The following is a 24,886-nucleotide window of genomic DNA, read 5'->3' as shown; positions in this document are numbered from 1 at the left end:
CTTCTAAAGAGTAATAATATTCAAAATAATAATAATAATTGAATCTGTCTGGTAAATAGGAAATGATGAAAAAATATATTAAACGCAATTGTAAACATGAACAACTATTATTATTATTATTATTATTATTATTATTATTATTATTATTATTATACGTATTCTTCTTCTTCTTCTTCTTCTTATTATTATTATTATTATTATTATTATTATTATTATTATTATTATTATTATTATTATCATCATCATCATCATCATTACTACTCCTACTACTACTACTGTAATGGTTGTAATCGTTATTTTGAGGGCGCTGGAACTTCGAGAAAGCTTAAACGACTACATTACCCAGGGAACACTACGAACGTAAAACGTCATCATAACAGGAAGTATGAACGGGACAGGGGCAGTAGCAGTAAACGTCGTGAAGGAGGGCAGCACGGGAGGGAAATAATGAGTTTGCTGTAAAGCAGTGTACTGTATCAGGAAATAGTCCTATCCCCGCAGCGCCAATGGGCGACGCCCAGGGACAACGTATTCGAATTTGGAACACATAAATGTATCGGGCAACACGGTGGTTCCCCACAATTTCTCTCGGTTGACTGTCCACCTATGATGGAACGGGCGATGGAGCAGCTTAACGTACAGCTCAACCGACTGACCCGCTCCCTCCGCCGGGCCAGGACTGTGGAACTCCCCGAAGGTAACACACAATATGATGCATGCGGAGGTACCCACGCGTTCCGCCAGTTTCCCTTCTACAGTGTGCAGCAGCTGTTACTATGTATATGAATGCCAAATTTATTAGCTCTAATCCAATTCTACTGTAGCTATCAAGAATTGTGCCTTGAGGCATGATCAACAAATAGGGAAAGAAAACTTGCTGTTCTAAAAGCACCCGGTTTGGGATATAATTGTTGTAAGCAATGTGAGATAGATATTTGTTGGTGTTTCTCGTTTTTCCCAATTTCTAGAATATTTTTGTAAACACCTGACAAGATTAATTGATCATTCTTGATCTTGAGCTCTGTGAATGTTTTGAGCTCCTGTTATGATGTCAACATTAAAATAATACAGTCTAGGGACTTGCCTTAGTGGTCGTCATTTTGGATGTTGCTCAACTTCCTGTATCCGAAATGCTCTCTCTCTCTCTCTCTCTCTCTCTCTCTCTCTCTCTCTCTTTTTTTTTTTTTTTTTTTTTAAAAACACACCACAAACTCGTTGAGACTTAATCACCATTGCAACTACTGGTTGCTGACCATTTTGCTCACTTGTTCAGGGTGTGAAGAGTCAAATTGTGGCCCACACAACATGAATCGATTACGTCCCTTCTCCCACCTGTTGTCATAAATTTCCTTCTCAAACAATACACAAAGGTGCTAAGTGAGACAATTCTCAATGCATTCATCGTATTGATCAAATACACATCCATTACACAAGCAGTCTCCAAACTTTTTTGCACCATGGACCAGTTTTAGGTAAAGACATTTTTTGATGAATGGGCATTGATACAAATGAAAACAAATTATAATAATTGCAAGATGTATGAAAGTTATAGGACTGGTGTAACAAAAGATAAAGCACATTTCTCCTTTCTTGCATCCACAGATAATGAAACTGCAGTGTATACACTAATGCCAATGGTTATGGCTGACCAACACAGGTAGGCATTCAACCAAATATTATAAAATCCTCTTGCAATGTATTGTTGTTATCACATTTAATATAACCCATTTGATGCATAAAATGTTTGCTTACTAGAGCTCCATTGTCATGAGTCTTGCCATCTTTGGTGTCTTTCATTCTCTACATGTTGCAGACAGTCAAGAATGTGTGTTGTTACCTCAGAAAACAAAACACTTGTCTCCCTGCTTCTGATAGGTCAGTGTCAGAATTGCTTCTCAATTCCAAGTTTGATGTGAACTACGCCTTTGGACGTGTGAAGAGAAGTTTGCTTCATATTGCTGCCAAGTAAGACCTTGCTAATGTCAAATTGTGCTTTTTACACTGTAACACAACTTGCTGGTGTTTTTTATGCTGGTGATTTGTAAGGATGAATGGGTATGGAAATTTCACATCACAAATATAGGGACTAAAATTATCATGGCATTATCGTATTATTGTATTGCTAAGAGGAAATGAAGCATTTGTGTTTTATTTTAGATAAAAAAAATGTATATCCATATCGATTATCAGTTTTTAGTCATCTTCATCTTCACTGTCTGAATTGTATATGTTTGCTGGCGTGGTGACAGTACATTGGGTGGGTAAATCAAAAAGATAAATTAATCTCTTAGTGATGCTAAATATGCTAGTAGCGATAATTCAAAATTGAAGCAAATCGCTTGGAATTTTGTCACGATTCATTGGTACCAGGAAATTATGTCTTTCAGATATGGAAAGATAATCACAACTTAAATTATTTAAAAATTTTGTATTGTTAGAGTCTTTGTTCCAAATGCCGTGTTCACCAATTTCGTAAATGTAGGAGTAGGAAACATTTTTCATAAAACAGTAGCTGCACAATCGCTTCTATGTACTAGCTAAATGGAATACTATTGTATCTGCTGACACTAGGGGTGTGAATTGCCTAGTACCTGACGATTCGATTCGTATCACGATTCACAGGTCACGATTCGATTCGATACCGATTAATCCCGATACGAATGGTCACGATTCGATACCGATTAATCCCGATACGAATTTATAAGTCGATTGTTGCGATTTTTTTCCATTCAAATTTAGAAAATACTATCAGTAAATTTGTACATGTACACTGTAAGATTTGTATGAATATATTTATCTAAAACTTGAGGCTTATAACCGTGAGCCACTGTACACAAACAGTTTGCAATCTTGTTTCACATTTGAACAGCATTAAAATTAAAATATTAAGGCTTAATGTGCCGTTCATATAACATTCTTCCATGCTCAAGGTGTGAATCCTAAAAAAAAAAAAAAAAAAAAAAAAAAAAAAAAAAAAAAATCGATTCTGCCGATTATTGAATCGATTCGAGAATCGCGCGATGTAGTATCGCGATATATCGCCGAATCGATTTTTTTTTAACACCCCTAGCTGACACGATATTTTTACAAAAGAGTGGCAAGTGAAATGTGAAAATAATGTGAATGGGAAGTGTTTTTTTGGATCTTCATGCTATGATATATATTTTTTTGTCTTGGCCTAGCTGTGGATCAGTAGAGTGTCTTGTTCTGCTGCTGAAGCGAGGTGCCAACCCAAACTACCAGGACATCTCAGGCTGTACCCCACTGCATCTCGCTGCAAGGAATGGGTAAGACTTTGTCTTTTGGTGTTTGAATTAAAGTCCTGTGAATTCACTCAGACATCCCCTGATAAACAATAGCTAAGTTTCTGTTTCTTTCAGACAGAAGAAATGTATGGGCAAACTACTGGAATACAACGCAGATGTCAACATCTGCAACAATGAGGGACTGACGGCAGTGAGTGGTCAATAATCAACTGGTTTATGTAAAAATCCTAGTATTCATCGCCATTACTGTTTTATTTCAACTCCTCAAAAGTAGTTAGGTGTCTCTGACTGACTGTCTGTTCATCCACCCCTTTGATTTAGATCCACTGGTTGGCAGTGAATGGTCGGACTGAGCTCCTTTACGATCTGGTCCAGCATGTGTCCAACGTCGATGTAGAGGATGCCATGGGGCAAACTGCGTTGCATGTAGCCTGTCAGAATGGACACAAAACTGTAAGCCACTTTTAATTTTAAAAGTTTTTAGCAGCATTATTTACTTTGTATCGTGGGCATATTATGGAGAATTGCCATTTTATTTACTTGTAACAATGTAAACAAATCTGTGGCTTTATTACTTGAATTTATGTTTCATTCTACATGCTGATATTTAAATTTGTGGGCTGCACTCCATAAGCATTGAACTTATGTAGACATTATATAAATAAATTAATGCCATTAAAAACTACATATCATTTGGGATGTCTATTATCGACTGGGTAGAATGAATTAGCCCTTCTCTAGAATGTCTTATGTATGATTGCTGTGTGTCATGTCTGGACAGACGGTGTTGTGCCTCCTGGACAGTGGAGCTAACATCAACCGACCAAACGTCTCAGGGGCTACACCTCTTTACTTTGCCTGCAGGTTATGCCAACAGTAATTCATTTTAATTTTATATTGTGTAAATGTACTATTGAAAATATTAGTCTCATTAAAATCCCTCTGTTAAAAATAAAAAGGATTTCAGTTCTGTTTATACTAACCTTAATACTCAACTGTGCAGTCATGGCCAAAGAGACACAGCACAGATCCTGCTTTCTCGAGGAGCCAAATATCTTGCTGACAAGAATGGGATCACTCCTCTCGATCTCTGCGTGCAGGTTAGCATCACAATAGTCGTGTCCCATTTTCCCTGATCGATGTTGAGCTTCTGCTACTGTTTGTGCATTTCATTTTTTTTTTTTTTCAGGGAGGATATGGGGAGACCTGTGAAATTCTCATTCAGCACCACAGCAGACTCTTCCAGATACTCATTCAGATGACACAGAATGAGGACATCAAAGAGAATATGGTTTGAGCAATTTTTGGGTGGGGGATTCTTTGATTCATTCCTGAGCCCATGTTAAAGGAAATGTGTGTATGTGTCTAGCTCAGGCAGGTATTGGAACATGTTTCTCAGCAGAGTGACAGTAATTACCAGAGAATCTTGACAAGTCTGGCTGAAGTCGCCACCACTAATGGACATAAGCTGCTCAGGTAGGATTTAAACATTGACTGAAATCAATAGCCGTGTCACTACTGAATGTAATTAAATATTTTCTGAGGGAGGAATTACGGTATACAGCATATTATCATTTCATGCCTCTTTCGCTCCACAGCCTGTCCAGCAGCTATGACGCTCAGATGAAGAGCCTTTTGAGGATTGTTCGCATTTTCTGCCACGTATTCCGCTTGGGACCTTCGTCACCCAATAATGGCAACGATATGGGCTACAATGGCAACAAGACTCCCCGTAGTCAGGTCTTTAAGGTTAGTGCGATGTACTGGTGGTACACTGTACTGTAATCTGTAAGGTGACGCATTTTCTGAGTTGGTGCCAGCCGTCATGGACTTGCTGCTTTAAGGCAAGTGTATGTGTGTGTCATTATAATTAGGACCTATAGATGGCAGTAAAGTGCTTTCATTTAGCAGAACCGCATTGCCAGGTTGCAAAGCAGGTAATGATGACTAGTGAAATGGCATTCCTCCAGGAACACGTGAGAAATAAGATTTTGGTGCAACATGACCTAATGATAATGCTTGAGAGTCTAGAGAACATGCAGTTTTCATTTTGCCATTTTTAGTCTAAGAGTATACTGTTCCTTATTTATATTGCAAGGTTAAGAATAACTGTGCATATCATAATTCTGAGTGATGCACAAATTATTGTATACAAGTCGATTTAAGCAGATTTAATTGTTGGTGGATTATAGCTGATTTCAAGTGTTTTCAGAAATCAATTTTTTTTTATTATTATTATTTCCGTTTAAAAATTAGATTAACTTTATAAATAGTTAATACTAATCACTATCATCATACGGTTGATTTGGAAGCTGGACCAATAGATTTAGTACGACTACAACTACTGCATTTATTCACTAATAATACTTGTAATTTGACTTGTTTACACTATTTAACAATTCCCCCAATAACTGTCATCTGGTTCCATTTCACTGCTGGTTGCAGATGCGTATGAGACAAGGAGACGTTGTTCCAAAAGACACTTGGACAGCTTCTGCTGTATTAGATGTGAGCCATGGACATCTTTTATTTCACTTTATTTAATTAATATGTGGATATCAATATATTGACTTTTTTTTTTTTCATACAATCAATGAACTGGCCTTTTTGATTTTAACCCCTTTTCTCTGGAATCTTATATTATTTTCGAATGCAACCATTTGAAAATACAATTTGGATTAGGCAATAGTCGACAATAAGGTCAAAATTTTAAATGATTTGTTTACTGTACTAGCTCAAGTAAAATTGTTCAGCATGATTCAGAAAAAATGTCAGTAAAAAATCAGCAAACCAAAAAGTTTCGTCATAAATCTGTCATTCTGTTGTCCTATTGCCTAACCCAAGGCTTTGTCTTCCTTGGTTTGTTTGATTGCTTGATTCTGTTAACTACTCCAGCTGATTAAGCAATATTTTATGTATTGTAGCAGTTTGACAGATGTTGAAAGACTAGCAAGGTGGTCCGGTCAACAATCATTTTAATGTACAGTCAGCTGTAACCATGTCAAAATAAAAGCAACAAACTTACAAGAGCTGTCTGCTCTCTTCCATATGCACCCAGACTCTCCCCACACAAATAAACAGGCTCCCGGTTCCTTCCCTTGCGCCTGCTGTCACAGACAGTCAGAAATTATGGAACACTTACATAACTGCAGGGTCGTTATAGTATTTTTGCACTTTTATATTCATCCTGCAGGCCATATTGAAGCACCCGGCGAGGCGATATTGGCTCAACAGCTTTAAATTTAACAACCCTGTCAATACTCATACGTAGATGGCAATTCTGGAAATTATGTGGATTGGATTTTGGTGACAGTTGTGATCAGTTTTACATCCATCCCTAAAGTATTAACGTCATTGCAGTTTATTAGGCATTTGGTATCTGATACCTTTCGGCTGTCCTGGACAGGATTGAGATTGGGCAGAAAGGATTGCACAAAATTCATTGTAATCAGTAAAACTAGTCACTCTATTATTTATGTATTTTTCTCAAGTCAATTTTTTGGCAGGTTGATGTGGTATTCAACAGACCAAGTTCTAACTTAATGATATAAAGTAAAATCGTCAAGTGTAGTTTTCAGCCCTTGTTTGGGTCAAATTTGCCCTGTTTTCAAGTTAGGTAAGTAATGTTTGCTTCTTCCTCTTTTTTTATTTTAGGGCTGTCAAAATTAAAGCGTTAACTCTGGAGATTAAGGAAGAACAGCATTGTTACTATATTTAGCAACTGTTCGTTCATCTAGCATCTATTTTTTCAGAAAAGCTTCTAGCTACAAATCACAGGTCCTTGGCCCCAAATATACTGCTGTGCTGTATAAACAAAAACACATCTTTGTTATATTGGTGACCTAATGACAGAGCTTTGGTTTGGTTGTCTCTGTTGCCAACAGTGGTGTCATCTCAGTGGGAAGGTAAATGTGCTGATATGTACCCTACTCCCACTGTTATGTTCAGGAAAACAAACCCTGTAGAATACAGTATGTATAGACACATGCACAAAGACAGTTAAAAAGTTGACTCAATAAACAAAACAACATTTATTTTAAATTTAAAGCGAGTGGATATGTTTTTAAGACAAATGGTCTTGGCGGCAATTCAAATTGAAGTACGTTATTTTAAATGTTGTCTACATGTATATGAATGCATAGCGTGATGGTGATACGGTGTACATCAGAAATGATTTGTTCAATTTTTTTTTTTTGGTGTATGGGTTGAGTTAAATCTAGCATTATCACAATAGTCCCAAAATGCTGCACAACATATTAAGTGTGTGGCTGCCACAGTCTTGTTTCCTTACTGACACTCCAAAATGCTTGCATTTGATGGGGTCAAAAGTCATATCCATGCATGTTCTATGATAGTGCTATGTCAACTAGTTGATATTTTGAGCCGTTCTTTCCTCAGTTCTAATGGTAATTATACTTTCCCATTGTATTTATTAGGGGTGTTAAAAAAAATCGATTCGGCGATATATCGCGATACTACATCGCGCGATTCTCGAATCGATTCAATAAAAAAAAAAAATATATATATATATATATTTTTTTTTTTTTTTAAGAGCTCAGAATTGTTCATTCGGTAGTCTTACCGATTCAATGTCTTATCATCATTGCCTTTTCTTTTTCTTTTTTTTTGTGTGTGTGTGAATCGATTTTTAAACTTCCATTTTTAGTGGAAAAATATTCAACAAAACGTCTGACTTCGGGTTAGGATTCACACCTTGAGCATGGAAGAATGTTATATGAACGGAACATTAAGCCTTAATATTTTATTTTAATGCTGTTCAAACATGAAACAGATTACAACCTCTATAAGACTGAAATTTCAGATAAATAAATAATACATTTTCATATAAATCTTACACTCTACAAGCTTACTGATTAGTATTTTCTAAATTTGAATGAAAAAAAATCGCAACAATCGACATAAATTCGTATCGGGATTAATCGGTATCGAATCGAATCGTGACCTGTGAATCGTGATACGAATCGAATCGTCAGGTACTAGGCAATTCACACCCCTAGTATTTATAATATTCCTTCAAGGCTGATATTTGTAACACTCCTCAAGCATTGTTAAAACAGTTGTCCTTATTTTTTCTTTTCTTTTTTTTTTTTTTTTTTTAAAGTATTACTAATGTATTAAAAAATAGATGAATCTAATACCGTACTAGTCTAGTGTTGTTCAGTCATGCTGCCCTGGATTAAATTAAATTGAAAGATCAACATAGCCTAAGCCTTTGCATTCATTTGCAGTATGATTACAAAAATTTACACCATTAGGTATATATTAGACCTTTTTGTCCCCCTGTTTATTTGCAAAAATCTTGATTTTAAAAATGTGTGGGGTGGTGCTGCATGACAGGAAATCTTCAGGTCTTTGTAAATACTGTATAGAGAATGTTTCAACAGTGGCCTTAAATAGAGAACGAATCTTCCTTTGAAATGCTCTTAATTCATTTGCAGATAACATGAAAAATTAATTAAAGGCTATAATTCAGCAGTGATACCTGAAGATACCCTGAAGGCAAAATGATTTCCTCATCTATAATATAAAAATTAAACATTCCCTGTTTTTTGTTTTTGTTTTGTTTTTTTAAATCTCATTCACCTCTCACATTCTGTTTGTGTCAACAGCCGTTGGAGCTCCTTTGGCACTCCCTGGACGAGTGGCTCGTACTGATCTCCGCTGAACTAGACAGAAACAGGAACCCCTCGTCCACCACTTCCAACAGTGAGATCGCTTCCCTGCTTCTCAAGCAGCGGGAAGTCGATCACTCTAGCACCACACCAAAGCTCCCCACCTCCCTGGACCCTCAGATTGTCATGGAAACAGAAGTGTATGCTGATGGGGAAGACGTTATCTCCATGACAGCCAATCGGCTCAGTGCTGTGATCCAGGCCTTCTACATGTGCTGCTCTTGCCAGATGCCACAAGGGTTTGTCTACTGCAATGACTATCGGTCTATAAGAGAAGGCAAGAAGCATGGCTTTTACTGTAGGGTACTTACAGTGTAGTGGTACAGCATTGCACATTGTAAAGGTGGAGACCACAGTCTAGTATTGGTGATGTACTCAACCACCAATATAAATTGTACCTTGTTTTCAAAAAGGAAGATGGATATAAAAAGCCAAAGCAAGAACACAAATTCCCCAAATTGCCTAATCACCTCCTTAAATACAACATCTGAATGGCAGGGGGAGTGTAGCACAGGCAAAATGAGAGGCAGCTTTGGCTCGTGTAAATATTTTTTTAAATGCTACAAGTAGAAACTAAAATTATCGCGACATACAGTATCTATTGAGCAATGCTATTTTGGAGCTTCTGAATGATCTAATGGATGTTTTGGAGCCAGTCACAAGAAGGAGTCATGCCATATCACCTGACACAACTCTCAACACTGCATTTCTTTGCATCCTGGACATTTCATTTGAGTGCAGTGTGACAGTTAATACAGATCACTCCCACAGCAATTTTGTCTGGATGTGCTGTCCAATTTTATGTGCAATGTTACACCACTGTATGGGCAGACACATCCAATTCACAATCAGTCATGGCAAGTTAAACAAAACATGGCTTTTGTGTGGATGCTGCCATCCCCAAAATTATCAGAGCTATAGATTTCCCAAACGGTTTTTGTCTTCCACTAACACTTACAATTCCATCACTTCAAACTGCATTTTACCCTTTCGGTGCCCTCACACATTTTCATGGTGAAAACCATCACAGCTACATAGGGCTCAAAATCCTCTTATAAATACGACACTCATCACTACTGTAGTTTTACAACAGTTCGTAAAACACAACACAGTGTTTAGGCTAGCAGAGACGATTTTGCTAGATCTGACAGATATCGAAGGGCAAGTCCAAGGCCATGCGCCTCATACCAAAAGCAAGGACATGGAATTCTGAACAAAATATTGTTAGGCGCCCATCTGCCTCAAATGATTGGGTTGAGAGTATCAAGAGATGAGGAGAATAAGCGAAGGACTGGGGAGTGGGATTTTGAGAAAAATAATGATCACTAGCTGTCAGTGATAAAATGGTGATACCACTTAAATACATATAGAATAGGGATGCAACGATAACGGCAATATCATGATATTGCAATATTAAAACTGTCACAATATATTGTCGCCGTCATGATATTTAAAACAGCACATCTGTTAAAAAAAATCAGGTTGATTTCCATTTATGCAGTTTTAGGACCGTCTGGTGGCTAGTTTTTCATTGCAGTTTGATTTTAACGAGGCATATTTTGGCCCTTCTATGTTTAAAATCTACGCTAATGGTCAGATGAAGGGGAACGTAATATGCTTGTGAACCGAGTCAATATGTGGAGGAACTCAATGAGTGCTTGCATTCGCAAGTGGCTCAATATTATTATTAGAGATTATAGGTTATTTTTTTTATTTTTTTTATTTTTTTTATTTTTTTTATTTTTTAACAATAATGTGACCTTTTTTGCATTGCCAACATCCCCACAATAATGTGATCATTATTGTATTGTGACCTTCATATCGTGATATCGTATCGTGATGTTTGGATATCGTTACATCCCTAATAGAGGACACGGATAAAAGAGACTAATTTAACTAAATAGCTTGACCAAGCATGGAGTTGTTTAAGATCATTTAGATTTGCTTTTGTTGAAAATGATCCAGTTGAGCAACAATGAATCTCTTACGTGGAGTGTTAATAATTAATTAATGCAGAATGTAGTTGTTACACAAAATTATTTTGTCCCTTCTCAAAATCCAAATGAAGAGTAGCTTTTCTGTAATTTTTTTTCTTTATGGTGCTTAACTTCCAACAGTTACTGTATATTTACTGTTGGGCCACAGGGGATGATTTAGTCGTTATTTAAAGACTGGACAATTTTCATGTTGGTGAGTGGAGCGTTGTTGTGGACTTTAAAATTGGGATGTTAAACAGTAGGCTTGTTATGGGTCTCTTAGGAGCGTGTAAAAATGGTATGATGTACAATTTGAAGTTTGTATTCAGTAAACCACTGATACTCTTTCTACTGCAACTACTGCTATTATTATTATCGCCCCACTAATATCATATACTGTACGTTATGGGAGGGGCACAATTACATCTTAGAATACTCTCAATACTTTTTTCAATATTTTTTACTCCTCTTGGCCTGTCTGAGGTGCCTTGTCTACCTATTTATCTCCACACATTATTAAGTTAAACTCTAACCCAGTCTGTAATTATACTAAATTAGATCATTAAGTATACCTAATTAACAGCCAATGGAATTCCACTATTGACCCGCCTGCTGGAATAAAATGACCGTCTTCCTGTTTTTGTTGTTTTTCACCCCGCTCTTGATTAGGAGTCTGGTCTTGTTTTGTCTGCTACGGCAATTCATCATTTTCAGTGTAGACATTTGGCGGTTTCAGATGAGTAATCTATATCTAATTGGAAAAGCACAGGCTGCCACAGAATTGTTGCCGCTGTCCATTTCGCTCCCCTTTCTCACTCATCACTTTTTCTCTTTCCTCACCCAGAATGACATCCCCTCACTTCATTGAGTTTGTCTGCAAGCATGACGAGGTGCTGAAGTGCTTTGTAAACAGGTGAGTCGGTGCCGGACTAAGCCATACATCAGACTCCTCACGGTGCCGAGAGACTGGCTATTGATTGGAAAGACATCAATCAGTTTACTTCGACTTTTGTCCTTTTGCCCACCATTCACATCGCAGAATCATCTTTTGTCTGTGCTTCCACTTCATAGGAATCCAAAGATAATCTTTAATCACTTCCATTTCCTGCTGGAATGTCCGGAGCTGATGTCACGTTTCATGCATATCATTAAGGGCCAGGTAAGAAAAACGCAGTTGGAGAGTTTGGACGTGAAAGGGATAGTTTGGAAACCGAACTATCCCTTTAGATATTGTTTCTGGATTTTAATGGAGGCCTACTATCTAAATGGGAGAAACAAAAGTATTTGGTCACCATATCACTAAACCTCTTAAGAAGTGAAAATAAATTTGGCATCCCTTTTAAAGCTAAAAACAGCTTCCACTCTGGTAAGATGAATGAGTTTCCTTAGGACTTATTTCTTTGTTCTTTGTTTTGGATGGACATATTATGTTGGCTGATGGCTCAGCATCTCTTGCAGAACTTAAAGTAACTGTCTGCTGAACTGTCTGCACTCCCCTCCGCAAACAGGCTTTCTCTTCCTTTCCTTGGGCCCACCCCCTTAGCATTCTCATCCAATCACAAATCAGAACTCAGCCTACACACTTCACCTCACAGACTGACAGTCAAAAATCATCAAGTGAACCTTTAACACAACACATAACTGTAGCGTTGCTACTGTATTTTTTTCACTGTTAAATTCTTCCCACAGGCCAGTATTTGTTTGCAGGGTCTAAGTTTTGATACCCCTGTAAAATAGACATGGACAAAAGATTTGGGGAATTGTGTGCATTGGATGTTGGTGACTGCCTGATACAGTCGTGATCTGTGTCTAAGGTATTATTTGATCTGTTCTGGACAAATGATTGCACAGCATGCATTGTTACCAGAAAAAAAAACCTAAAATATTATGTTGAAATGTTGAATATAGAATTGATTCCCATTTTACAGCTAAAACAGCTTCTACTCTGGTGAGACGTTCTATAAGAGTATTTACAGTGAGTGTTTCTGTGGAAATGTATGTCCATTCCATTCCAATGTCAAGTCAAGTCATCTTTATTTATATAACGCTTTCAAACAGCCTTAGCTGTCACAAAGCACTTTACAGAAACACAACAAAACAAACACAACATAAAACATTAATAGCAATACATCCTTCAATTTTCTTAACCGCTTACTTCACACATTGTTTGAAAAAAAGAGTCTGACGTTTCAGTATCTCTAACCAAAGAGAAAATAGTTAATATTTTTGTGTTACATATTTAGTTACCGGCTTACGGCCATACTACCCTGAGGATGGTTGTTCGTCTCTGCGTGTCCTGCGCTTGGCTGGCAACCAGTCCAGGGTGTCCCCCGCCTACTACCCCAAGCCAGCTGGGATAGGCGCCAGCACCCCCCGCTACCCTTGTGAGGAATAAGCGGTCAAGAAGATGGATGGATGGATGGATGGATGGATATTTAGTTACCATTAGACAACCACAGGCAAATACATGGGGCCTCGAGATTTCTAAGTATCCCCAAACATCTAATACTGAATAATGAAGTTTTAATTTATTTAAAGCAATTAATATTATTTTACTCTTAATTTACATGTTTAAAAACCATCAACATTATTAATCTATCATGATTGTTTCAACAGCTCACCCCTCCTTTCTCATGCAATGGACTATTCCCTTTTCTTATTCAGCAAGTTCAGATTTGATTCAGGAAGACGAAATAAACATGTTGGCCTGATTGTGAGGAAAATGAAGTCCATGCATTCTAAAAATCTGCTCCAAACGAACGCCAAAAATCGACACCTTCTTAATATAATTGGCTAGATAAGTTTTTCATATTTTTCAGGAAACACAAACAATTTAACCATTTGCATGATGAGGAGATGATTTAGGAAAAAAAAAAAAAAAAAAAAGGCAATTATTTTAAGAGGGTGACGATATGGAAGATTTTACTGTATATCTAACCTTAAAAATGTATCAAACCTGGACTTATCAGTCAAAACAGGATCCAATAAATGAAGACAGGCGCCTTTGCTTTAAACATCAGGTCCTAAGTTTTTTTTCTTTTTAAATAATTCTGTTGAACTACAATTCAAAAATAATATCTGAATTTTATTGGTTAATTTTAATTACATTTTTATTTATTTTGTTCTGATTAATTAAAAGCCAAATTCAAACAGTATTTTAGTCTAAATATACTTTCTATTTGATGATTTTACAGTAATTCCAATATTTTTTCTCAAGTAAATATCTGTTATAAGCTTTATAGAAAATAGTAGAAGTAGAAAAATGTGATTAATTAAGGGAAATTGTGCAATTAATTAGTTTAAAAATGTAACCAATTGAGTTGATTGATTTATTTTTTTTAGACTTACCTTACAGGAACTGGATGATTGCATCGATAGCCACGGCAATGACACTCTCCTCAAGTTCTATTCATGTGGCTCCTCAAATTAAAAAGTTTTTGCAGTATTCACTTGCTTGTCAGCATTCATATTTGAGCTGCAGCATTGAATCCTTGTTATATATGGATTATGGCTCACCTGGGAGCCGGCCCTTGTTTTAATTACAGACTTTAACCTGGTGAATTTGATTTCATCTGACTCCTCTTTCGGTACGCCTCACAGCCCTCGCAGAGGAAAATCCACTCTCTCCCCCAAGCTCACCCTCGCTCTACCTCTACCACTTAGTGAACAAAGGCATACATTATGCAAATAGCGCTTAGCTTCAATTCTGTATTACAGAGGAGTATTTCAACAATGAAGTCCTTCTAGGCTGTTGGTTGAAACTGAAAATCCAGAGTCTTAGATTTGAAAGCAATTCAAAATGGTAATTAATTTAAAACGGGAAATCCTTGGTGATATTTGTTGTGTTTTCCACTGCAGCCTTTCAAGGATCGCTGTGAGTGGTTCTATGAGCATCTTCTGGCTGGACAGCCAGACTCAGACATGGTTCATCGTCCCGTCAATGAGAGTGACATCCTGCTGATCCATCGAGGTGCGCGCAGCCCAACAAAATAAAAATATGTTAAGACTGCAGCATTTGACGAAACAAACAAATACATTTATTATGCAAGAGTTGTGATTATTCTGCACTCATAAAAACAGAGCTCAGTTTTGGTTAACTAATTTTCACAGATGTATTGATCTCATAACTTTATTCATGTGGTTTTAGTTTGGTGAAGAAGTACACTGCTTCACACTAAGATGTGTTACTCTTTACCTCCTACACTGCAAAAAGGACAGTAGAAAATTTAAGAAAAATAATATAGTAAAATAAGAAAATTGTTACTTCAAATAAGCAAAATTATCAGAGAAGAACAAGAAAAATGGACTTAAATTACCTCAGTGATTTAGAAAAATAAGAAAATAATACTATTCTCGTAACCTCCTGACTACCAGCAATTCGAATTTGTCCTATGTACAGTAGTAGTGTTGTTCCGATACCGATACTGGTATTGGCAGAGGTGCCGATACTGCATTAAAACAGTGGTATCGGTATCGGTAAGTACTCACAAGTAACATGCCGATAACATTAATTCCAATGCTAATATAGGATTTTGGATGCAGCATCTTGTGTCTTGCTGGTGCATGACATTCATTGGTATGTGACATGTTCACTGCATGCCGATCTAAGATATCCTATTGGCCCTTGAATGCTCTGAACCAATAGCAGGACAGCTTTTTCATGTTGAGGAAAGAAAAAACTTAAGTATCGTATGGTATCAGTATCGGCCAATACTGCAAAGCTGGGTATCGGTATCGGGGGCCAAAAAACGGTATCGGAACAACACTGCTATGTAGTGGACCTTTTTAAACTTGAATATCTCCCACCCAGTGCATATGATTGAATTAACTCCTTTTGTGCTCTATAAAGGACATTCAGAGCTTTCCAATGATACCAAATGTGTAGGGGTGGGACTTCCCTCTGTGCAAGCACTTTTTAGGGAAGAGGAAAATTAAGTGTATAACACTTTATTTTTTAAACACATTTAGGCTTTAAATGTTAGCATGTGTTCGATAAGACTCTTAAGAACACATTAAAGTATTGCTTGAATTATTTTATCTGTATTTGAGCCTAGCATTTAAGTTTTAAACAATTTCCTCTGTAGTGGACACATCATAGCTTAAAATTAGAAACTCATTTATTTTATTTTTTTTTTTCCAAAAAATTCTTTTGAAACACATTACTTCACCAAGATTGGGGAATATCAAAATAAACATGATTGGACAATATTTTTTTTCCTGGTAGTCAGGAGGATAGCAACCACAGCAGTCTTGAAAATAGTGTTTTTTGAACAAAAAAAACAAGTTATATTGACTTTTTCCCAGCTGTAATAAATAGAAGTATTTTCTTAAAATACATATGTATTTTTTTACTCTTGGATAACTTTACCTGAGTGTCAAGCAGGGAAGTAACAGGTCACATTTTTAATTGTATTTGGTATGACCCAGGCTGGGATTGAACTCACAACCTCCAAGTCTGAGAGTAGGCACTCTACCACTAGACCACTGAATTTGGATATCAGAATATTGGAAAGATGAAAATTGAGCTTAGTAAATATAATGAAGCCACAAACTTGCACTTTTGTCTGATTGTTTTCATACTTGTAATTTTCCCATTTATCTTATTTCTAGATTATGCAAAATCTTAAAAAAAGAAAATCCATTTTCTGAAACGAAAGTTACAACTGTAACTACGGTTCTATGAGTCCCGGACGAAGCACCGCCTTCTGGCGGTCGGGAGGGACGAAATAGAACCCCAGTTCAGGATATTTGATGTTGGTTAGTTGTCATCTTAAAATGTGGAAAATGCTTGTTTTAAGCCTTACGGTACTTAAAACTGGCTGTTAACACTCAAGGCTAAGACTGCTTGATCAAATGAGATAATTAACTAAAAAGTATCTAAAATAAGGACAATGATTTTGTATGACAATTTCATTTTAAGTAAGAATAACTTGTCAAGGCAAAATTAGCAAATTTAGGTTAAATTTAGGAAATTATATCTTGGTTAAGATTTCGGTTTTTGCAGTGAAGAGGGACAAAATATGAGAGACACTTCTCATTCATTTTTTTTTTTTTTTGGTAATGCTCTATGAATTCTTACGTTTAATGTCAAATCCTTTTCCCCTGCAATCAGACTCAATATTCCGGAGCAGCTGTGAGATGGTTTCAAAGTCTACCAATGAAAAACTGAAGCAAGGGATTGCTGTCCGTTTTCATGGCGAGGAGGGGATGGTGGGTTTTTGGATGGCGACATACTGGCATTCATGTTTTTGTTTTGTTTGTTTGAGCAAGAAAACTTTTATTGACCCTCTGGTTTGTCAGATGATAAATCACCACTGATGCCACATGGTGAGAGATCTGACTGTCTTGTCTATCTTACAGGGTCAGGGTGTTGTTCGGGAATGGTTTGACATCCTGTCCAATGAGATAATCAATCCAGACTACGCTCTCTTCACTCAATCAGCTGATGGTACACAGTGTTTAGATTTTATTGAGACCGTTCAGTATGACAAGTACACTTTTTTTTTCTTTTTTTTTTAAATTAAGGTGTGTATTTGTGTGATTGCTTTGTTACAGGTACAACTTTCCAGCCCAACAGCAACTCCTCAGTAAATCCAGACCACTTGAACTACTTCCGATTTGCAGGCCAGATCTTGGGTTTGGCTCTGTATCACAGGCAGCTGGTTAATATCTATTTCACCCGCTCCTTCTACAAACACATCCTGGGTAAAAGGAATTCTACAGTTTGAATATGAAAAATATTTGTAGTTCATCATACTTTTCGGATTGACTTAAGTGACATCATATAAGACTTATTTTTGTGGTATGTGTGCATTTGGCTTTTTCAGGAATCCCAGTGAACTACCAGGATGTGTCATCCATTGATCCGGAATATGCCAAGAACCTGCAGTGGATCTTGGACAATGACATCAGTGATCTGGGTCTGGAGCTCACCTTTTCTGTGGAAACAGATGTGTTCGGCGCCATGGAGGAAGTTCCGCTCAAACCAGGAGGCACAAGCATCCTTGTGACTCAAGACAATAAGGTACAATAGGTACAAATATGCCATTTTTCTATTTTCTAATGAATGAAAGTTTTCTATATATACCAGTATATGTATATATGATGACCCAGTCATAATTAAATCATGCATACATTGAATTTGTTTCAGTATTTGAGTTAGAGTTTTGTACAGCTTTGTTTTCTATTACATACATTTAACGTGAATGTTTTGAGGGTTTCATTTGTCATTGTTGGTGTTTGTTCCTCTTATTTCATGAACTTTTGAATGCATTCTTACAATAAAATTGAAGGCAATAATTTGTGTGTGTTTGTAGTTCCGATGACAGTTGGGTGCCGGTTACATGGGAAGTAGTACCACTTTCTTTCTGTTGATGGCACTGTATTATTAAGTATGAGTTGTGTAAAGTACAAGGTAACAATGAGCCTTGTGTCTTTCACTGGTCTATCTACATTTCCCAAAGACTTTAATCTTGTGTGTGCATGTGTCTGTATGTGTGTCCATGCCAGGCTGAGTATGTCCAGTTGGTGACTGAGCTAAGAATGACGAGGGCCATCCAGCCTCAGATAAATGCCTTCCTGCAAGGATTCCACACTTTCATCCCGCCCTCGCTCATTCAGCTTTTTGATGAATACGAATTGGTAAGTGGATGTCCTTGCCTCTTTTCTATTGTGCTCCTCTTTTACAGTTGATATTCTCCTCGTTCCCCTTTGCTGGCTTGTCCCACATGCATCTGATGTAGGGATTGATTAGCCATGCCTTGCTTGGGGGTGGAAACAGGAGGCTGGGGTCACCTTGAAGCCCCTCCTCCTTATTTAGTCTATCAGATGTTTGTGTGGCGGCAGATTTAATGTTCTCACTCGCAGATGGATCAATTGTATTATTCTACCCTGCGTTTGTTAGACACGCCTCGGTTATGGTGTCATTTCTCCCTTTGAAAGTATTGACTGTGACACCTGTTTTATCCTCTTGCACCACAAAATAATTCAATACTACGAACGAACATGTCACTTTGAAACAAAACGAAAGATCACATTCTGCATTTGTTGAATTACAATTGCAAACCAAAAAGCGCAATGTGTTTCATTTTGGTTTATTGGTTTTAGACATATAAACATAAACACATTACAAGTGTAAAATACAAGTTGAAATAAAATAAAAATTTAAAGGAAGAAAGAAAAAATGTGTCAACAATAAATTCCACAATTTACCTGTTCAAGGAGAAGGAAGAAGTACACGTACTTATCTAGTGCTACTCCCTATTAATTATATCATATTTATATACTACAAGTTCTACAAGTTCAATAACATATAAATACAATTACAACATCCATCCATCCATTTTCTTGACCTCTTATTTCTCACAAGGGTCGTGGGGGTTGCTGGAGCCTATCTCAGCTGGCTTTGGGCCAGCTTTAAAGTGCTTTATAAATAAAGTTGAGTTGAGTAAGCAGGGACGGTTCTAGCAGATGTGCCCCACTCCATTGACCAATTTACATTACTGACAAGGTTTATGATAGAAAGGAGATATAGCGACCTCTTCTCTGCGTCCGTTTTCCTTCTTTTTCTAAAAGTTGAACCAGGAGGCTTTGCCAATCTTTTCACATTTGCAATGCAGTATATGGCAAATTTGACTTGTATTTACATTTGCCCATGGTCCATCGCTACTGCACTGACAACCTGCAATCCTAGTTAGATTGAGTTACCTGTTCTGACTTCTCTCGATGCGGAAGTGCAACAACTCTAGTGTGAGACCCTCCCGGATGACTGAGCTTCTCATCCTATCTCTAAAGGAGACTCCAGACACCCTGCGGAGGAAACGCCTTTCAACCACCAGTATCTGGGATCTTGTTCTTTTGCTGTTTCAATACAATACGTTTGTCAACACTTGGAGCGCTGTCCCTCAAAGCCCGCCCTTGGATGTTGTCCTGGCCGGCAGCTTTATGTGGCTTAATCCTGTTCAGAGCCCTCCACACATCAGTCTGAGTAATTCTTAGGGGCATCTCATCCACTATCCCTGGCTTTCAGTAAAGATTTTACCTCTGAATTCAGTCCGAGTTTGTGATTGGGGTGAGTAATGTCAGTCTTGGAGTTGGTAACATTCTCTATGCACTTGGAGATAAAGCCGAGGACAGATGATGCATATTGATCCACCTGTCGTTGTCTCAGAGCAGCCTCTGAACATGTTCCAGTCTTCACGTGAAGCAGTCCTGCAGCATGAGCACGATCCTCTGCTATGGCATGCTATCCTTGTGTTGGAGACGGTGGGCCGGGATACACATAATAGGAGATGTGATTTGAGAGATCGAGGTGCGGGCAGTGTATGCTCACAAGTATTCACAACCTTTGCCATGAAGCTCCAAATTGAGTTTGAGTTATCAGTTCCAGGGGGCAATTACTTTTTCACGTAGGGCCAGATAAGTTTGGATATTTGATCAGTGAAGACACTAAATAGTTGTCCTTGAGAAGTCTTGAATTGCTTTTAAAGTAACACGGCTCATGTGGATGATTGTTTAATAATCCTTTCCTTAGGCAAGAATAATACAGCAGTCAAAAATACTCTGGAGAAGGTAAGCATATCAGTATCAATATCAACAATCAAAAAAAAAAAAAAAAAAAAAAGTAAAAGACATGAAGGGAAATTGAATGCCCAGAATTTATTCACAGCTCTTTCAACATTGGAACGCAAAACACTTAAAAGATAACTGAAAACACCAGAAACCTCTCTGTTGTAAACCAAGATTTATTTGGAAGTCAGACAAATAAATAAATAACTAAATAAATAAGTTAAAAAAAGGTAAATTTTACAGTACTAGAATTCGGTTTTGTTTTACGTTTCCCCCGCTGCTATGCTAACTAGCTCGAAACACCGCTGCATGTGCACAGCCATTGCTGGTGGTATCTGATCAAACAGGTGCAAAAAAAAAAAAAAAAAAAAAAAGAAATGCAAAAGAGGAGCGTGACTCACCAAATTTACTTTTTCCATGGAGACTTTTCTTTCTTACAGGTTTATCCATACTCTCTTCCTAAACGACCGGACAACACTACACATTATTATTATCATCATCATCATCATTATTATTATTATTATTATTTTCTAGCCACTTACGCAGTATAAGCCGCTACAACAAATGCACGTGACGATGCCTGATGCCTGCGATTGGCTGACAGGTGCCGTGCTTAGTGGCATTGCCGTTTTAGCTGATCTAGGACCTGTAGAGTGCGGTTTGCTGTGTTAAGCGCTGATTGCGAAACTTGCCAGCAAGCTAAATTCTTGCAGTATTCGTTCATAAATAGTACGAGGCTACATCTTGTATTGAACCCCCGATACGTTCGCAGTCGACGTATTAAGACTGGCGTTTAGAGTTTAGGCGACATGAAGCTGTGACGAAAGCAGGAAGTGCCTCTCTCGCTCTCTAGTTGCCTCGCTTACCTTGTAAGATCTCCACATAACTAGGGATATCACAATAAGGGCAATATTGTGATATTAAAACTGCCACAATATTGTCGTCGTCATGTTCACAATATTTAAAAGGAACACATCTGTTAAAAAAGTCAGGTTGATTTCCATTTGTGCATTTCTAGCACCCTCTAGTGGCTAGTTTATTAGTGCAATTTAATTTTTATTAGGGATGTTTTGGTCTTCTATGTTTAAAATCTATGTTAACTATCAGATGAAGGGGAACCTAATTTGCTTGTGAAGCGAATAAGCGATCAATATGTGCTTGCATTAGCAAGTAAGTGCCTCAATATTGTTATTAGAGATTGTAGGTGGTTTATATGCATTGCTGTTATGTACAAAAGCACAATATTGTGCTTGTTTTTAGTAAGAGCAAATTTTTTTATTTTTTTATTTTTTTTACAATATTGAGATCTTTTTTTAAATATCGCTGACGCCCCCACAATATCGTGATAATATCGTATAGTACCTTATTTAAATTAAGACAGACTATGAAATCTTTTGAGAATCGTATGCATTTATAGGCCTGAAATTTTAGATAATCAGTTCAATATCACATAAAATTGTCATTTTTCAGCATCCTGTTGCAAATCCACTGTTGTGTGTTGAAAAAAAAAGTGAAAATTGACACTTATTGCCTGTGTGAACGCCACAGCAAGATCAGCTGCACACCTTATTCATAATGATTCACAGACAGCACCTCTGATAGTGAATGCTGAATTGCTCCCATAAATACACGGACGGCTGTGACATATTACTGGCAATGATATGTTCCGTATAACAAGCCAATCACTGTGTAAAATAAATTTTCCCCGACTGCATGTTGTGCTTGTGTGCAGGAGCTCCTCCTGTCAGGGATGCCAGAGATTGATGTGCAGGATTGGTGCAGGAACACTGAGTACACCAGCGGCTACGACCCTCAGGAGCCAGTCATCCAGGTGGGCTCTTTATCTACTGCTGTGACTTGGACCCATTCCTCAAAGAGTTTTTCGAGCTGTGTAAACAACATTTGTCAGAAAAGTATTGGAAGAGCAATCTACTAACAGTGCAGACGCTTATAGTAGTTTAATTTCATGATCATCTTTAACTTGATGTTGATTGTATTTCCTATTGATAATACTGTTGGAAAAAAAAGTAAAAAAAAAGAAAAAAGAAAGTAACTAATGAATGTAGGAAGTGTTGAAGTGTAGATGATTCTGTTTTATTGGGGGAAAACTTGAACACATTACTTTAGTTCACTGTTTGCCATTAGCATTCAGCTAACTTGACTGTCTGCTGTGGTATGCAGTGGTTTTGGAAAGTGGTGCAACAACTAACCCAGGAGGAACGAGTTCTGATGCTTCAGTTTGTCACTGGAAGGTTTGTCTGAACCATTGACCCTTCTCTCTTAAGAAAATCGTTTTAGAATCTGTCTTTGACCCACTTTCACCCTGCGCTATCAGTTCCAGAGTTCCTCATGGCGGCTTTGCCTATTTGATGGGAGGCAGCGGTTTACAGAAGTTCACTATTGCTGCAGTGCCATACACCTCCAACCTTCTGCCTACCTCCAGTACTTGGTAACCACACCACACTCCTTTTTTTCAGCCGGTTTGTTGAACTGTGTGTGAATTGTTATGTTGGTTACATTCCAGCAATGACTGCAGCCTATTTACCTATTTTCAGGTCTCCTTTTCCATAAATACCCTTTAATTCATCACTCCCAGCCATTTTCACTGAAGCAACCCACTTCACTACTAGCTGTTTTACTGGATTTTGATTAATTTTCAAGGCTCACAAAATATTGTCTTCTATTGCTATAAAAACATGAAACCTACCAAAAGAAAGATTAGAGTCTCTTCTTTTACCAGGAAGAAAAAGTATATTTCTATCTGTTTCAGTTTTGCAGCAATTAGCATTAGAATATAGCTAGGTTTCATCAATATTCACATTCCTGGTGAAAACACTGACAAAAAGAGCTTGTTGCTACATGGTCCTGGCTGATCTCTTATACTCTGCTGCTGTTTTAATTTTTTTAATTTTATTTTATTTTTTTATTTTTAAATCACTACCACTGCTTTAAGCCACCTCTTCATGTCAGAAGCTGCATCAAAGCCGTCTGTATGCACTTGCATTAAACAAACAAACAAACATGTAAACACGTTTTGGGGAGAGGACAAAGTATTAGAAAACGTTTTTACACCTTTTTTGGATTTAATGAGTTATCTGGACCAAACTCATTATTCTGACCATGTTTCCTTGATATTTCTCCCATTTCCAGTATCAACATGCTGAAACTGCCTGAATACCCCACCCAGGAGATCCTGAGGGACCGCCTCCTGGTAGCATTGCATTGTGGGAGCTACGGGTATACAATGGCATGAACATCTTATTGGTTGCGCTGCTGGGAAGGGTCTGCAGTCATGCAACTCAACCCTCTCCAGACATTGTCTTTACATTCACTTGCTGTTTTTGCTGGACCAAAAAAAGGGAAATCCATATTTGTTAAGAAACAGAAGTTGGAGTAGCACATCAGATTGAAGAGAGGAGAGTTGAGCTGCCTACAAAAACTCTCCATCCTCATTCCTACCTGCCTGTCAACCCTTCTGGGTCACGCCTGTCTGTTTTTGTTGTATTTTTTTTGTGTGTGTCTTGAGTCACAAGGATGCAAGTTATCCATGATGGAGTTTAATTTAAAGCAGTGGTCACCAACCACTTTTTTTTTCAGATCATATATTGGCCCCAAAATCTGTTGATTACCTTCCAGAGGCCGCGATTGGCTGGCAACCAGTCCAAGGTGTACCCTGCTTACTGCCCAAAGCCGGCTGAGATAGGCTCCAGCACCCCCCGCGACCCTTGTGAGGAATAAGCGGCCAAGAAAATGGATGGATGGATGGATGGATGGATGGATGGACCTTCCAGAGGGCAAAATTAATAGGGATGGGTGATTATGTGACCAAGAATTGTGATATTACAGGGACAGGGATCAGATGCAGCAGAAATGTTGACGGCAGCAGCCAATTGGAGTCCAGCTTTTCCTTCGATACTTTGGTTTACAAGTTGAAAACAAACAGAAAGTTAAGAAACAAGAAATAAACAATGACCGAATGTGCAATTGATGGACAGCCACGACTTCCCAAGATGAAACTATTTTGACAAGATTGTTCCTCACGTTGCTTGTGTGGCGGTATCAAAAACGACGTGGAGTAAATGAAGGCTGAAAAACAGGCAACACAACAATACTGTTGAATCATTTGAACAAGTGGAATGTGGAAACTATGATAAGTTTGCACAGACTGCCAATGTGTCATCAGCAGTTTAGCCGCTATTAAGTAGCTGAGCAGCCACGACCAAAGCAGTAATCAATCATCGGGTTCACGAAAATACTTGTTTGAAACCGGTCTGTGTCGCAAAAAAAAGTTGGGAACCACTGATTAAGCATTTAATGATGCTTCAGGATGATATTGCATATGTATATATTGAGAATATATAGTAAAAATTGAGTTTTAATTGTT

At 37.7% G+C, this 24,886-nt stretch overlaps 1 protein-coding gene across 4 annotated transcripts; it reads left to right on the top strand.

Annotated features, from left to right (window-relative positions):
• Positions 1-379: 379 nt before the first annotated feature.
• hace1 (HECT domain and ankyrin repeat containing E3 ubiquitin protein ligase 1) lies at positions 380-24,886 on the top strand. Of its 4 annotated transcripts, XM_077527658.1 has the most exons (25): positions 380-697; positions 1,603-1,657; positions 1,876-1,965; positions 3,183-3,287; positions 3,381-3,456; positions 3,588-3,719; positions 4,048-4,130; positions 4,270-4,366; positions 4,456-4,557; positions 4,636-4,742; positions 4,865-5,015; positions 5,712-5,774; positions 8,897-9,198; positions 11,780-11,848; positions 12,007-12,094; positions 14,794-14,905; positions 17,048-17,145; positions 17,296-17,383; positions 17,491-17,640; positions 17,763-17,959; positions 18,445-18,576; positions 22,235-22,333; positions 22,684-22,754; positions 22,838-22,951; positions 23,653-24,886. In XM_077527658.1, the coding sequence occupies exons 1-25, from the start codon at positions 607-609 to the stop codon at positions 23,753-23,755; spliced, it is 2,775 nt and encodes a 924-aa protein (XP_077383784.1). In that variant the 5' UTR covers positions 380-606; the 3' UTR covers positions 23,756-24,886. The 4 variants fall into 4 exon arrangements, with proteins under 4 accessions (XP_077383784.1, XP_077383785.1, XP_077383787.1 ...); XM_077527659.1 differs by lacking the exon at positions 5,712-5,774; XM_077527661.1 differs by lacking the exons at positions 22,235-22,333; positions 22,684-22,754; positions 22,838-22,951; positions 23,653-24,886 and having other exon boundaries at positions 17,763-17,968; positions 18,445-18,566.

Source organism: Festucalex cinctus, chromosome 7 (assembly GCF_051991245.1).
Source record: "Festucalex cinctus isolate MCC-2025b chromosome 7, RoL_Fcin_1.0, whole genome shotgun sequence".
Lineage (NCBI taxonomy): Eukaryota > Metazoa > Chordata > Actinopteri > Syngnathiformes > Syngnathidae > Festucalex > Festucalex cinctus.
This window is presented reverse-complemented; position numbering and strand designations above follow the sequence as displayed.